We start from the raw sequence: 17,120 nt of genomic DNA, 5'->3' as shown, positions 1-17,120 counted from the left end.
AGGTGAAATGCAAAGGGTGAAATCCACAGTCAAATATATCACAAAATCCACAACAAAACCAATCCAATTGTAACTCATGCGGATTTTGACCCAGATTTTGCCATGAAAATCAACCTTTGAATTGCAACTTGTAAAATCCACTGTGGAGATCTGCACTAACCGATAAGCTGAAGATATAAAATCCACACTGCAGGTCAATTCACGCAGCAGATTTATTTCTTAAAATCTCATCCACTTTGCTGGTACTGTAAAGTGCAGCAGATTTGCTGCTCGAAAATTAACTGCAGCAAATCCACTGCGTTTCAGTTTCATGTGGATGTACCCGTAGGGATGCCAGTGAGGGTTCGTGCACACAAACGTGCCAGTGCTGAAGACTGCAAACAGTGGTTCTCAATGCATGGGCACAGGCTGTGTGTCCGCCATTTGCAGATGCAGACTCATTCACATCAATGAATCCGTGATCCACAATATTCAGTGTATTTTTTGGGAAGTGCTCCATAGTGCTTCAGTTGGCTTCTGCTACATGACTCTGCAGAGCTCCTTATCTTGCGGATTGCAGACCCATTCATGGCCGGTGCCCATATATGGCAGACACGTTTATGTGCATGAGCCCCAAGTCTTTCCCCAGATTGGTATAGTAAAGCACTGACAGAGAGGCTGGGAAGGGTCTTTTAAATCTTTCTATTACCAACTCTAAGGGCTGTTTCACACGAGCGGATGCCATGCATGACATCCGCTGCGTGAATGACAGCCAAGACCCGATGCGGACTGCAGAGGCACGGAGCATTAACATGATTGATAATGCTCTGTGCCTCTCTGTGACCTCTACAACTTTATCTCACTGTGATTTCATAGTAAAGAGATCACAGAGAGGCACGGAGCATTATCAATCATGTTACTGCTCCGTGTCTCTGCTGTCCGCATCGGGTCTTGGCTGTCATTCACGCAGCGGGTGTCACGCACGGCATCCGCTCGTGTGAAACAGCCCTAACAGTAAATGTCAGAGTTGCTGTTTGTCTATCAAGGACGAAGACAAAAAAGCTTCTGTATGTATTTTTTTTCTCAAAACCTCTCCCTATCGTCTTCCATGGTCTGTCCTCCGGATATGATTATAGGGTTAAAAATATACATTTTGGTAATCAATGTCAAATAAATCCCCGTCTTCCACATAAGGATTCAGATTTATAAGCAGTGCAGTCAGAGACATTGCGACGTAGCTGTTAAATCCCAATTGCTCCCATAAGGCTAACTTTATATCAGCTTTGCAGTATATTTCTGTTCCATCAGAGTAACAGAAAAAAAGGAAAAAACCCATTTGTTTAAAAAGGTTATTTTGAGCATCAGTTTATGGCCTCATGCACACGACCGTAGTTATTTTTGCGGCTCAAGTGCGGACCCATTTACTTCAATGGGGCCGCAAAAGATGCGGACAGCACTCCGTGTGCTGTCCGCATCCGTTGCTCCGTTCCGAGGCCACGCAAAAAAATATAGCTTGTCCTATTCTTGTCCGTTTTGCGGACAAGAATAGGCATGTCTACAATGGGCCGCCCGTTCCGTTCCGCAAATTGCGGAAGGCACACAGACGGCTTCCGTTTTTTCCAGATCAGCGGTTTGCAGACTGCAAAAAAAAACGCACGTGTGCATGAGGCCTTAGTCTGTTCCATCAGGTTTCAGTAATTTTTCACTGAACAAAAAGTCCTGCACGTTGTGCTTTTTCTTCGTTAAAAATATCTGAAACCTGACGGAATGGACACTCAGTGTTTTTTTTATTGGTTGTTTTTTTTTCAGTTTTCCCGCTTTAGAACAGAAAAGAAAAAACACAACGCTGATGTGAATTTCGCCTAATCCTTTTAGCTTATTTCAAGCATGAATACCCATTAGGGTAAGCATCAGACACACAGGCGCACAATACCAGAACACTCATAGGTGTGCACACCCTAATCAAGCCTGGGCACACCCTAATCAAGCCTACTCGAGGTTCTGTCAGGGCTGGGAAGCGCTATACTCACCTCTTCCTTCCTGGTTCTCGGCACTTCACTGTGAAGGCTGCGCACAGTGTGAGGCCGCGCTTATTTTGGGGCTGAAGAGGGGCGCTGGGGGGGCTGATAGGAGGCGCTGGGGGGGGCTGATAGGAGGCGCTGGGGGGGGCTGATAGGAGGCGCTGGGGGGGGCTGATAGGAGGCGCGGGGGGGGGCTGATAGGAGGCGCGGGGGGGGCTGATAGGAGGCGCTGGGGGGGGGCTGATAGGAGGCGCTGGGGGGGGCTGATAGGAGGCGCTGGGGGGGGCTGATAGGAGGCGCTGGGGGGGGCTGATAGGAGGCGCTGGGGGGGCTGATAGGAGGCGCTGGGGGGGCTGATAGGAGGCGCTGGGGGGGGCTGATAGGAGGCGCTGGGGGGGCTGATAGGAGGCGCTGGGGGGCTGATAGGAGGCGCTGGGGGGCTGATAGGAGGCGCTGGGGGGCTGATAGGAGGCGCTGGGGGGGGCTGATAGGAGGCGCTGGGGGGGCTGATAGGAGGCGCTGGGGGGGCTGATAGGAGGCGCTGGGGGGGCTGATAGGAGGCGCTGGGGGGGCTGATAGGAGGCGCTGGGGGGCTGATAGGAGGCGCTGGGGGGGCTGATAGGAGGCGCTGGGGGGGCTGATAGGAGGCGCTGGGGGGGCTGATAGGAGGCGCTGGGGGGCTGATAGGAGGCACTGGGGCTCTTATCTAAGGTCCGATTGGTGGTCATTCACATTGGGGTCCTATCTGAGGTCTTATTAACATTGGGGGTCTTATTGGGGCTGTCAGCTGAGCTCTGATTAACATTGGGGGTCTGATTGGTGGTCTGACCTCAGGTGTAATGAAAAATATATTTTTCTTATTGTCCCCCTCTAAAAACCTGCGTCTTATGGGCCGGAGCATCTTTTAGGGTGAAAAATACGGGTAAGTTTAAAAAAAATATCTTCTCCCTTCATTATATTCATAGTGCGGGTCTGTATGTATGTATGCATGCAGAGTGTATTTGTGTATATTTATGTGTGTGTGTGTGTGTGTGTGTATATATACGGTAATATATACATACATACACGCGCAGCGTGTGTGTTTGTGCTTTAGGGTGCATACCCTAATGCAATAGGCTGCACACGCCTATGAGAACACTAATTATATATATATATATATATATATATATATATATCTTTGCTCCACCTCCACTCCAATGTGCTGTATATTAAATTAGCACATAGTTAGCAGAGTCACTGGCTGGACTTTTAGCCAATGACCGTGTCTCTTTATTGGTGAAATAATTTGTTTTTTAGTTCTTCACCTCCAGAGCAATGGAGGATCTCAATTCACTATGCAGCTGCTTCCATACTCTTGCAGTCTTAAATCCCCTTATGGTTACTGCTGCTCTAGGTATTCGTACCTGCGCCTGCCAGATTCTAAGATATCAAGACGCCCGCAGCATGCTCGGATCCCCAAGTTGAAACACTGATGCTCAAACAGCTACAAATAATGTTGTAATTAATTATTTTGTAATTGCATCTCTAGCTCGACGCATTTCTGGGCTAAGAAATACTCAGCCTTTCATCAGGAGCTAGACATAGACACAAACAAACATCGATAGGAATAGCTGCATGCCGCTGATGGCGTACGTGTAGCCTCCGACTCTATAGTAGCCGTAGCGCGGCCGCCGTCAGCCGCTCACTAAATAGAACTAACCACGCCCCCTGGGCTGAGCTGCAAGGCAGGAACACTAATCATCTCGAGGGAGTGTCAAGCATGGCTCTCCCCCTACCGCCAACATCCACCAACCATCAAGCGCTACAAAGAAACTGGCTCACATGCGGACCGCCCCGGGAAAGGAAGACCAAGAGTCACCTCTGCTGCAGAGGATAAGTTCATCCGAGTCACCAGCCTCAGAAATCGCAGGTTAACAGCAGCTCAGATTAGAGACCAGGTCAATGCCACACAGAGTTCTAGCAGCAGACACATCTCTAGAACAACTGTTAAGAGGAGACTGTGTGAATCAGGCCTTCATGGTAGAATATCTGCTAGGAAACCACTGAAAAGGACAGGCAACAAGCAGAAGAGACTTGTTTGGGCTAAAGAACACAAGGAATGGACATTAGACCAGTGGAAATCTGTGCTTTGGTCTGATGAGTCCAAATTTGAGATCTTCGGTTCCAACCACCGTGTCTTTGTGCGACGCAGAAAAGGTGAACGGATGCCTGGTTCCCACCGTGAAGCATGGAGGAGGAGGTGTGATGGTGTGGGGGTGCTTTGCTGGTGACACTGTTGGGGATTTATTCAAAATTGAAGGCCTACTGAACCAGCATGGCTACCACAGCATCTTGCAGCGGCATGCAATTCCATCCGGTTTGCGTTTAGTTGGACCATCATTTATTTTTCAACAGGACAATGACCCCAAACACACCTCCAGGCTGTGTAAGGGCTATTTGACCATGAAGGAGAGTGATGGGGTGCTGCGCCAGATGACATGGCCTCCACAGTCACCGGACCTGAACCCAATCAAGATGGTTTGGGGTGAGCTGGACCGCAGAGTGAAGGCAAAACGGCCAACAAGTGCTAAGCATCTCTGGGAACTCCTCCTTATAATTCCACATGTGTTAATTCATAGTTTTGATGCCTTCAGTGTGAATCTACAATTTTCATAGTCATAAAAATAAAGAAAACTCTTTGAATGAGAAGGTGTGTCCAAACTTTTGGTCTGTACTGTATATATATATATATATATATATATATAGTGTTCAGGTATTGTGCCCCTATGTCTCTGATGCCCAGCCTGATGGGTATTCTTGTGAACTCTCTCTCATTTTAATTGTTTATTTAATAAAAGTGTATTTCAGCGATATTTATTCAGGAAGTTTACCCAATCTTATTTTTTACATATCTCTTCATCGTTACTCTATTATTTCAAGCATGCTCACAATGCCTTTTTACTGTTTTCAGTGGGAGTCTGTGTTGTGTCCCATACAGCCATGGCGGATATGAAATTTGAATGAAGACGCTAAATGGCCCATCTTGTATCGGATTCCACGCATACAAAACAGTGAACTACATACACCCTGGACCTAGGTGACCACCAGACAAGGCTAAACCTAAGCTCAGATATGGCGTTCACCTGGCTGCCATAAAAGTTGTGTCTATGCAATAACCATATCCCCAGGAGACAGTATACAGAAAACCTTTTACATCCAAGGAGCACATATATTAAGACTGGCGTTTTAGACGCCTGTCTTAAAGAGGACCTTTCACTACTCTACAAACGAAAAACTAACTATACCTGTGGGCAGAGCGGCGCCCAGGGGTCCCCCTGCACTTACTAGTAAGTGCAGGGGGACCCCTGGGCGCCGCTCTGCCCACAGGTATAGTTAGTTTTTCGTTTGTAGAGTAGTGAAAGGTCCTCTTTAATAACCCCTATACCTGGTGGTGGATCCGCCAAAGTTATAAAGAGGTGCCGCCCTCTACATAACTTTGGCGGATACACCGCTTCTAAATGTAAGACAGATTCCTTGCTGTCTTACATTTAGACCATTTTGCCTAAAATAGGCAAAGAAAATGGTAAATGAGATGGGTCTGCCGCCTCCCGACCCAGACCACGCCCACTTTTTTAGACCTGGCGTGAGCGGTAAGATGTCGCAGACTGTTTGATAAATGACCCACCACCACCAAGTATCATAGTTAATATGAGCATAACAAGGGCAATCAGAAGGAATTCGATGTAGATGAAACCTGACATGATGACAATGATGCAAATCATGATTATACATGGAGGCAGAGAATTTTGGACGACTTCATGAACAGACCTGATAAAGAATTCCTCACTTACCGACTTCACCAGACCTTTACTGATAGCATTTTTCGCATGCGGCCGATTTATCCCAAGCACCACAATTCCTAGTGAAGTAAAAAGAAATTATATTGGGTTATATTTGAGAATGTGAAAGTCTGAAAACTGCTTGAAGGACATGTGTCACCAAAACTTTATCTGCCAGTTAAAATTGGATAGTAGCACATCTCCTTTTTTGATAATCTGATTTTATTTTCTGATTACAGATTTATTGTTTTATTTTCTGAACATTATTATGGGGGCGGCCATCTTGTCTGAGCTGTTCTTAACGGCATTTAAAAAGCATTAAGAAAATTGCTTTATGGGCCATAGACGCAATGGTCGGGAGGGGACCTCGTTGACTTCTATAGGAAAGTTTTCTAGACATGCTCTGTGATCTGGGCAGAGCTCATTGTATAAGGAAAGAATTGGGGTTGAAACGATCACTCAAATTAATCGATTAACTCGATACAAAAAAATCCTCGATGCAAATTTTTTGCATCGATGATTGGTTTGTGCCATGTGACCACGGACTGTGAGTGAATATTACTCATACTCCACGGTCACCCGCCTGCACCTCACAGCGCTGCACTGGATCCTGATGTACACACGTCAGGACATAGTGCATGTAAGCGCTTACTATGAGCTGATGCCGTGTGACATCAGGTCCCAGTGCAGCACGTGAAGAGGATGGAAGATCTCTGGACTGTCAGCAGCACCCTACAGGAAAGGTAAGTATTTTAGATCACTGGCGCACTGATGGCTAGGAGGCGGAGCAGGGGAACTCATGGCAGTGGGGGCAGCTGGTGGCATTGGAGGGGGACCTGATGGCACTGGGAGGGGAAGCAACTGATAACATGGGGAAGTTGGTGGCACTGGGGGAGGAACTAATAGGAATGGAGGGAGAACTGATGGCACAAGGGAGGAGGAAGTGATGGCACTGGGGGGAGCTGATGGCACGGGGGAGCAACTGATGGCAACAGGCTGATGAGTTTTAATATAAAAAGGTTCTTTAAGGCTACTTTCACACTGTCATTTTGGCTTTCCGTTTGTGAGATCCGTTCAGGGCTCTCACAAGCGGTCCAAAACGGATCAGTTTTGCCCTAATGCATTCTGAATGGATAAGGATCCGCTTAGAATGCATCAGTTTGCCTCAGATCAGTCTCCATTCTGCTTTGGAGACGGACACCAAAATGAAACTGAGCCAAATGGATCCGTTCTGACACACAATGTAAGTCAACGGGGACGGATCCGCTTTCTCGGACACAATCTGGCACAATAGAATAAGGATCAGTTCTCCATTGACATTCAATGGTGTACAAGACGGATCCGTCTTGGCTATGTTAAAGATAATACAAATGGATCCGTTCTGAACGGATGCAGATGACTGTATTATCTGAACGGATCCGTCCATGACGGATCCGCACAAAACGCAAGTGTGAAAGTAGCCTTAATTAGTTTTTTCTTATTAGAGTACTCGATTAATCATTGGATTACTAAATACTTGATTGCTAAAATAATCGATAGCTGCAGCCCTAGAAAGGATAAATAGGCCTTTATAGTTACCTATTGTGAATGGTGGACCTTGTCTTATCTATGCACAGAGGTGATATCATTACAGGCAGGATTAGGATGACAGATAAGACGATAACAGCAGTAAAGTGATCTGTACAGACCATTATTAGGCTTAGTGGCTAGTGCGAAAACAAATTATATATATTTTTTAAATATAGATATTGGCATAGAAAATAAAAAGTATCATCAAAACTTCTTAAAAAATATGTTGAACATAAAAACATAAAGACAATAGGTCATTTTCTGATGACACATTTCCTTTAAATGGCTGTTTCAGGTGTAGAAAATAATCTAAACATAAGACAGCTCGGATCCTCCACCGGCTATGGGGCTTTGTTAAGACCGGCGTTTTAATAAATGTGCCCTTGGACCTCCTACTAAAGGCCTGATTTCGAACATCTACAAGCTACTTACTACCTTACCCACAAACTCTTCCTAAGCACTTGTATCTGCTAAAACGGGAAGCCGACTTGTGATTGGTCAGCTCCAAACCGATTAGACACTTATCCCCCATCCTGTCCCTTGCATGGAAGCACCTGTGACAGTACAGTTTCTACACGCAGACAGTTCTTAAGATGCTTCACCCACAAGTCCGCTTTAATAGCTCACATTAGTGTCATATATTTTATGCCAAAATGAAGATTATAACCAAAGGGTCATGCAAACCTTACTAAAAGCTCTCTCTCAGGAAGCGTTATCTGCAACTTTCCCTGGTGGGAACTAATCATGTTTTACCCGAATATTTCTAAGACCCCTTGCAGATGAGCGTTCCTCCCGCAGCGAGTCCACAAAGCAGCTCCCGGCCTGACCTCCCAGCGCTGCTGGGGGGTCACATATCATTATATTGATTTATGATGCTATGTAACCCTTACAGTTCCGGAATGTATTGGCTAACACTGGCATAATACGTCCAGTGTTATCCAATGCATTCCAGAACTGTAAGCGTTACATAGCATCATAAATCAATATAATGCTATGTGAATACCGTCAGTGCTGGGAGGTCAGGCCGGGAGCTGCGATGCGGACTCGCTGCGGGAGGAACGCTCATCTGCAAGGGGCCTAACAGTGCCCAGGAGTCATATTCATGTAACCTACGCCAATCAGACACTGGTGGCATTTTAATTGTCATCCACCCAGCAGCTTTTTCTGGCAGGGATTACAATGTGCCGGACTGCTGTGTTCTGTGCACACTGTACAGCTCCTTCCTACATCAGAGCCAGGACAGAATGGACAAAGGCTAAATACATAATTGAGTAGCTGAATATTTGGTATAAATAGCAATGCTCTTGTTGCTACGGTAACGCTTCTTTTTATATCAAATTCCTTCTGGAGCTGCAGCAATGACTACGACACGCATTAATACCTTTGACATTACCTACGCCAGAGCAGAGCTGTGCAGAACAGAACATTGAAGACAGGATTACTACGAGTACTCGCCGTGACTCACCGCTCTGCGGGGGGCTCCAGCAAGTACACAAAAACAAGCCTGCACCTCGGCGGACAACTCCAGTGATTGACTATGTATTACTGACAGGTGTGCTGGTAAAACGCACGCATACAGGTGCAATACGCTGCTCAAGACCTTGTTCTTATGTCAGGATGCGCTCATTATCCCGCAAGCTTATGGTAATTAGAGAATATAGGATCCTTTAATTCACAAGTTTCTGGAATTATCATATTGATGACCTATTCTCAGGGTAGGAGATTGGCGGGGGTCTGACTCCAGGGATCATCTGTGTGAAGAGGCCTCTTAGTATGCCATGTGATGTCACATGACCTAGGCGCAGCTCAGTCCTATTCAAGTGCATGGGCTGAGATGCCATACCAAGCACAGCCGCCATCAAAGGTATGGCACTGTGCTTGGTGAACAGCAAGGACACTGCAACCTCCTCAAACAGCTCTCATTTGCAGTGTGCCAAAGAGAGACAGAAGGAGCTCCCACTCCCAAAACCAATTAGATTCTGCACTCGCTACTGACGGCGCCATCTAAGGGGTAGAACGGACTGGTGCTTCTGCTGCTATGGGCCATTAGAGCAGGAGCCTGGCCTGGCCAAGCCCCCACTCTCCACTGTATGGGAGACCCGACCAAGGCCAGTTAGTAGCCAAAAAGGTGTGTGGGTGCTCACTAACGGGTTACACTTTCAATTAGCAAACTGACGTGAAAATAAATGATTAAATTGGGTTCCCTAATTTGTGGCGGTCATCTTCATATGCAAAGACTCGCATAAATGGGGCAGCTATGGCGCTTTCTTTTACCTTTTTTTGTATTTTATTTTATATTTTTGTATACACAGGAGTAGTTTACATTTAGGCTACTTTCACACTAGCGTTTTTGCTGGATCCGGCAGGGCTTAGCAAAAACGCTTTGTTACTGATAATACAACCATTTGCATTTGAACGGATTATGAACGGATCCGGTTGTATTATCTTTAACATAGCCAAGACGGATCGGTCATGAACTCCACTGAAAGTCAATGGGGGACGGAGCCGTTTTCTATATTGTCAGATTGTGTCAGAGAAAACGGATCTGTCCCCATCGACTTGACAATGAATGGGGACAAAACGGAAGCGTTTTTCTCTAGTATTGACATCTCAATACCAGAAAATAGAAACACTAGTGTGAAAGTAGCCTTACAAAGGTGCAGGTATAAACCCCAGCTCCATGCGTCATATGTGTATGGTCATATACATGCCCTCAAAGGGTAAATTCCCATTTACTCTTTTATAATGGGTCGTCTGGGTCAGGCATTTTACTGCAGCTCCCAGATATTACATTACAATACCAATAATTGAAAATTAAAGGGACTGTCCCAACTATGAATGTTATGCCGTATCGCAAGGATATACCTAAATTATGAACTAAAAAAAAAATCCCCCATAACCACATATTTTCTGAAAAGTAGACAACCATCACATTGTCAAAATGGCACACAGACACCTTCATTCAACTTTGCGTCAAAGTGTAATTTTTCATGAAAATTGCATAAAGGTTGATATTAGTTGGTAAAAGTTTGACTGATGCTGAAAGTTATATAGACCACACTTTCTAACAATAAAATGTTAACATGTAAAGAGCTCATACAAACAAATTGCACATATCTTCATAAAATCACCAGACCTGGAAAGACCAAAGAAAAAAAAAAGCAACCAATAAAATACATGGATTGCAGTCCTTGAAAAGTAAGTGATCCCCAAAAACCTGATCCCCAAATTTCCTGAAAGCAGAGAACCTGATGGTTAAAGCTGTCCTGACTGACTGTTGACAACCATGCCCACCTTCATGTAACTTTGTGACAAACATGGGCAGAACAGTGGCTCATTGCAGCGCTGGGGTCCTAGGTTCGAATCCAACCAAGGACAACATCTGCATGGAGTTTGTATGTTCTCCCCCTGTTTGTGTGGGTTTCCTCCGGGTACTCAGGTTTCCTCCCACACTCCAAAGACATACTGATAGGGACCTTAGAGTGTGAGCCCTACTGGGAACAGCAAGTAATGATAATGTCTGTAAAGCGCTGCGGGAATATGTCAGCGCTATATATGTGAGTAAAATAAATAAAGTTATTTTTAAAAATGCATCAAAACAAATATTTCGGCCTAAAACTCACATTTAAGCAGAGGTTTGCACATAAAGGCAATGTAAAAATAATATATTGGAGGTGTGCAAAGCTCCTATGTACCACAACTGTATACATCAACCAGAGCCTGTGTTCTTAAAGACATTGAAACAGTAGCCATGTAACATCCATAAGGGCTCATGCACACGAACGTATTTTCCTTCCGGGTCCGTTCCGTTTTTTTTTTTGTGGACAGTATGCGGAACTATTCATTTCAATGGATCCGCAAAAAAAAAAAATTGGGTATTCCGTGTGCATTCCGTCTCCGTATGTCCGTATTTCCGTTCCGCAAAAAGTAGAACATGTCCTATTATTGTCCATATTACGGACGAGCATAGTACTGTTCTATTAGGGGCCATCTGTTCCGTTCCGCAAAATGCACACGACGTCATCCGTATTTTTTGCGGACTGCAAAATACATACGGTCGTGTGCATGAGCCCTAAGTCTTCCACAAATGCAATAAACCTGTAAACAGCAAACTGTTGTATAAAATGCAAATGTATAAAATTATAACCTAATTTTTTATGTCAAAAAATTATAAATATATAGTTTAAAAAACTGTAAGAAGTAAGGACTTCATACATATAACACATCTACACTCAATGCTGCATGTATTAACAAAATGCAAAAACTGTAGGAATGCACCATACATTTGCATGCAAGCATTGGGAATTATGTTGTATATAATTTCCATCCCGCTATACAAACTATTGGGGTAATTTATCAAACGGGTGTAAATTAGAACTGGATTAGTTGCCCATAGCAACCAAGCAAGCATGCTGACTGATAGGGAAACATACACAGAAATCCATGTTATCCTCCCCTGAGGACAAGTACAGCTACATAAGAAGAGACCAGCTAGTTCTCCCTGTATAGCCTGTGCAGTCTGTCGGCACATCCTCCACTGATCCCCCTGCTCTTCCTCCGGGGGGGCTTATACCTCAGCCATTTTTATAAAGTTTTTTTTGAGCCTTAGGCCTCATGCACACGCCTGTGCAGCGTGCCAGACCCAACTTGAATGGGTCCGTGGTATGTCCGCACCGCAAAAAAATATGACGTCATATTTTTTGTGGTGCAGAACCATGAAATGGTAGTGCTTCCAGTGTTCCGTTCCGCATCTCCGGAATTGCGGACCCATTCAAGTGAATGAGTCCGCATCCGTGATGCGGGGAGCACACGGCCGGCGGCCGTGGATTGCCGACCCGCCGTTTGTGGGCCGCAATATAGCGACGGCCGTGTGCATGAGGCCTAAGTCAGAGACAGATCGTAAACATGGGACACACAAAGGAAAATCTTCTCCTCTTTTTAAAACATGATCACCTAATAAAAAATAAATATGTCACTGCCTGCACTGGACGAAGCAAGAGGCTCCGACTTATGCCTTAGGCCTCATGCACACGACCGTTGTGTGCATCCGTGGCCGTTGTGCCGTTTTCTTTTCGCGGACCCATTGACTTTCAATGGGTCCGTGGAAAAATCGGAAAATGCTCCGTTTTGCAGCTGAGACCATGATCCGTGTATCCTGGCCGTCAAAAAAATATGACCTGTCCTATTTTTTTGACGGACAACGGTTCACGGACCCATTCAAGTCAATGGGTCCGTGAAAGAACACGGATGCACACAAGATTGGCATCCGTGTCCGTGATCCGTGGCCGTAGGTTACTTTCATACAGACGGATCCGAAGATCCGTCTGCATAAAAGCTTTTTCAGATCTAAGTTTTCACTTCGTGAAAACTCATATCCGACAGTATATTCTAACACAGAGGCGTTCCCATGGTGATGGGGACGCTTCTAGTTAGAATACACTACAAACTGTGTACAAGACTGCCCCCTGCTGCCTGGCAGCACCCGATATCTTACAGGGGGCCGTGATCAGCACAATTAACCCCTTCAGGTGCGGCACCTGAAGGGGTTAATTGTACTATCATATCCCCCTGTAAGAGATCAGGGCTGCCAGGCAGCAGGGGGCAGACCCCCCCTCCCCAGTTTGAATATCATTGGTGGCCAGTGCGGGCCCCCCCCTCTATTGTAATAATTCGTTGGTGGCACAGTGTGCGCCCCCACGCCCACCCCTTCCTCCCTCTATTGTAATAATTCGTTGGTGGCACAGTGTGCGCCCCCCATCGGCCCCCCTTCCCTCTATAGCATTAACAACATTGGTGGCCAGTGTGCGGCCTCCCATCTCCCCCCCGATCATTGGTGGCAGCGGAGTTCCGATCGGAGTTCCAGTTTAATCGCTGGGGCTTCGATCGGTAACCATGGCAACCAGGACGCTACTGCAGTCTGGCCACCAATGTTGTTAATGCTATAGAGGGAGGGGGGCCGATGGGGGACACACACTGTGCCACCAACGAATTATCACAATAGACGGAGGAAGGGGGGGGGGCGCACACTGTGCCACCAACAAATTATTACAATAGAGAGAGGAAGAGGGGGGCCGATGGGGGGCGCACACTGTGCCACCAACAAATTATTACAATAGAGGGAGGAAGGGGGGGCGATGGGGGGCGCACACTGTGCCACCAGCGAATTATTACAATAGAGGGAGGAAGGGGGGGGCCGCACTGGCCACCAATGATATTCAAACTGGGGAGGGGGGGGGGGGGGTCTGCCCCCTGCTGCCTGGCAGCCCTGATCTCTTACAGGGGGATATGATAGTACAATTAACCCCTTCAGGTGCGGCACCTGAGGGGTTAATTGTGCTGAACACTGCCCCCTGTAAGAGATCGGGTGCTGCCAGGCAGCAGGGGGCAGTCATGTACACAGTTTGTAGTATATTCTAACTAGAAGCGTCCCCATCACCATGGGAACGCCTCTGTGTTAGAATATACTGTCGGAAATATCCGACAGTATATTCTAACATAGAGGCATTCCCATGGTGATGGGGACGCTTCAAGTTAAAATATACCATCGGATTGGAGAAAACTCCGATCTGATGGTATAAAAGGGACTCCAGACTTTACATTGAAAGTCAACGGGGACGGATCCGTTTGAAATGGCACCATATTGTGTCAACGTCAAACGGATCCGTCCCCATTGACTTGCATTGTAATTCAGGACGGATCCGTTTGGCTCCGCACGGCCAGGCGGACACCAAAACTTTTTTTTCATGTCCGTGGATCCTCCAAAAATCAAGGAAGACCCACGGACGAAAAAACGGTCACGGATCATGGACCTACGGACCCCGTTTTTGCGGACCGTGAAAAAATACTGTGGTGTGCATGAGGCCTTATTCACACGTCAGTGTTTTGATAAATGATTTCCCTCAGTGATTTTCAGCCAAGACCAGGTGCGGAACAGGTGCGGAACAGGTACAGATCTTTCCCTTATACCTTATGTCTGTGGAGGCTCCAGTCCTGGTTCTGGTTCACAATCACTGACCAAAACACTGAGGTGTGAATGCGGCTTTAATCAGAACATCAACACTTCACAATGCATTATGAAATTATGTTAGTCAACGGAGAAGATATAACTCATGTAGAAAAATGTGTCATCACTCTCCAAAAACGGACAGAGTGTGGAGCTCGGCAATGCAGATGAAATGAGTCAACTATTCAACACTCCCAGAAAACAAACATTTCTTTCATGAACTATATCATCTTAACAGACAAGAATAATGCCACTGACTGGATGAAATGTATGCTATTGAGAAATGATGCATGGGAAATAACCGACCAACATCTACTAAGTTCACTTATCAGGAATAATATCCAGACGATGATGGCAATGCAGGGTGTCAGCATCAGATATCATATTAATATAAAACTCATTCTAATTAGTTATGGTCTTGATGAAGTTACATAGTATTTTCAGGAGAGTGAACAAAATTTTTAAAGTAGGGATGCTCAACCTGCGGCCCTCCAGCTGTTGTAAAACTACAACTCCCACCTTGCCCTTCTGTAGGCTGAAAGCTGTAGGCAGTCCGGGAATGATGGGAGTTGTAGTTTTGCAACAGCTGGAGGGCCGCAGGTTGAGCATGCCTGGTTAAAGGGACCATCACTGATCCTGAAAATGAAGGTGCTGGTGTAACAATATGTCCCCTTCACAGTGGCACTCCTGAATACCCACTGTACAAGGAATTGCAGTAGAAACCACTGCTACCAAACACGGACATTAAATCACCTGGATGATACTAGGATGCTGACCATACATCAAAGAATTACTATTTTGGTGACATGGTCACAGCAGGAACAGTGGATAGTTTTAAAAAAGGTTTAGATGAATTCTTAAAAGTAAATTACATTAATGCATATTGAAATGTGTAGAAGTCTGAGTCTCAGTTCCTCCTGGGATTCGCGTCCCCACCTATCCCTTGGTTGAACTTATGTCTTTTTTCAACTGTATTAACCTCTTCGGGACACATGACATACCGGTACGTCATGTTGTCCTGGTACTTAAGGATACATGATGTACCGGTACGTCATGTATTGTTCCGATCACTGCCGCCCGGCCGGCGGTGATCGGAACAAGTTGACTGCTCAAATCATTGAGCAGGCACCTCGGCTAAATGCGCGGGGGATCCCGTGACCCCCCCATGTCGGCGATCGCAACAAACCGCAGGTCAATTCAGACCTGCGGTTTGATGCGCTTTCTGCAGTTTCTGATCAACTTTAACATGCCTAAAATATAGATTTTTCACGATCCCTCGCCCACCTCCTCTTGAATAATCATTGGTGGGCAGTGGTTATACCAGAGTGTCAGCACATTGCTAACACTCTGGTATAAACGGCTGACATCTGTGATGCGATGTCAGCCGTTTAACCCCTTCCATACCGCGGTATGGAAGAGCAGAGGTTAACAGTCGGGAGCTCCCTCCCTCTCCCATCGGGGGGCTGATGTGCCTTTGCAGCCCCCAGACAGGATGGGGTGACAGAGGGAGGGAGCTCCCCTCCTTACCCTTCCCCATCTTCACATGGCAACAGGACGCCTTCTCTCTCTAAAGGAATAGATCTGTTCAGACAAAGTGTAAGTAAAATACAGTGCAGTACACTATATAGTGTACTGTACTGTATTATACACAGACATCAGACCCACTGGATCTTCAAGAACCAAGTGGGTCTGGGTAAAAATGTTTTTTTTTTTTTAAAGTGAAAAAAAAAGTAAAAAAAACAACATTTATCACTGATTAAAAATTAAAAAAATTAAATTCCCTACACATGTTTGATATCACCGTGTCCGTAACGACCTGATCTATAAAACGGTTATGTTACTTTACCCGAACGGTGAACACCATATAAATAACAAATAAAAAATAAAAAACTATAATGAAATAGAAATTTTGCCCACCTTACTTCCCAAAAAAGGTAATAAAAGTGATCAAAAAAGTCGCATGTGCGCCAAAATAGTACCAATCAAACCGTCATCTCATCCCACAAAAATCATACCCTACCCAAGATAATCGCCCAAAAAACTAAAAAATTTAGGCTCTTAGACTATGGAAACACTAAAACATGATTTTATTTGTTTCAAAAATGAAATCATTGTGTAAAACTTACATAAAAAAAAAAGGATACATATTAGGTATCGCCGCGTCCGTATCGACCGGCTCTATACAAATATCACATGACCTAACCCCTCAGATGACCACCGTAAAAAAATAAAAATGGTGTAAAAAAAGCTATTTTTTGTCATCTTACGTCACAAAAAGTGTAATAGCAAGCGATCAAAAAGTCATATGCACCCCAAAATAGTGCCAATCAAACCGTCATCTCATCCCACAAAAACTGAGACCCTACTTAAGATAATCGCCCAAAAACTGAAAAAACTATGGCTCTTAGACTATGGAGACACAAAAAAAAAAAATTGTTTCAAAAATGAAATCATTGTCTAAAACTTACATAAATAAATAAATTGCATACATATAAGGCTACTTTCACACTTGCGTTTGGGGCTCCGCTTGTGAGTTCCATTTGAAGGCTCTCACAAGCGGCCCTGAACGGATCTGTACGGCCCCAATGCATTCTGAGTGGATGTGGATCCGCTCAGAATGCCTCAGTCTGGCACCGTTTGACCTCCGTTCCGCTCAGCAGACAGACACCCGAACGCAGCTTGCAGCGTTCGGGTGTCCACCTGGCCGTGCGGAGCCAAACGGATTCGTCC

The 17,120-nt window shown here is 45.5% G+C and overlaps 1 protein-coding gene across 2 annotated transcripts in view; it reads right to left on the bottom strand.

Moving 5' to 3' along the window:
- Positions 1 to 17,120, bottom strand: part of AUH (AU RNA binding methylglutaconyl-CoA hydratase) — a 295,495-nt gene that overhangs the window by 209,071 nt on the left and 69,304 nt on the right. For both annotated transcript variants that reach the window (XM_044273314.1, XM_044273313.1), the window contains exon 2: positions 5,831 to 5,898. Coding sequence is in view for 1 of the 2 variants with exons in the window: in XM_044273313.1 (XP_044129248.1) it covers positions 5,831 to 5,898 (68 nt within the window). In the remaining variant the exon portion in view is untranslated. The remainder of the gene's footprint in view (positions 1 to 5,830; positions 5,899 to 17,120) is intronic.

This window comes from Bufo gargarizans, chromosome 1 (genome assembly GCF_014858855.1).
Source record: "Bufo gargarizans isolate SCDJY-AF-19 chromosome 1, ASM1485885v1, whole genome shotgun sequence".
NCBI classification, from domain to species: domain Eukaryota; kingdom Metazoa; phylum Chordata; class Amphibia; order Anura; family Bufonidae; genus Bufo; species Bufo gargarizans.
The sequence above is the reverse complement of the archived record's forward strand: the minus strand, read 5'-3'. Positions and strand labels throughout refer to the sequence as shown.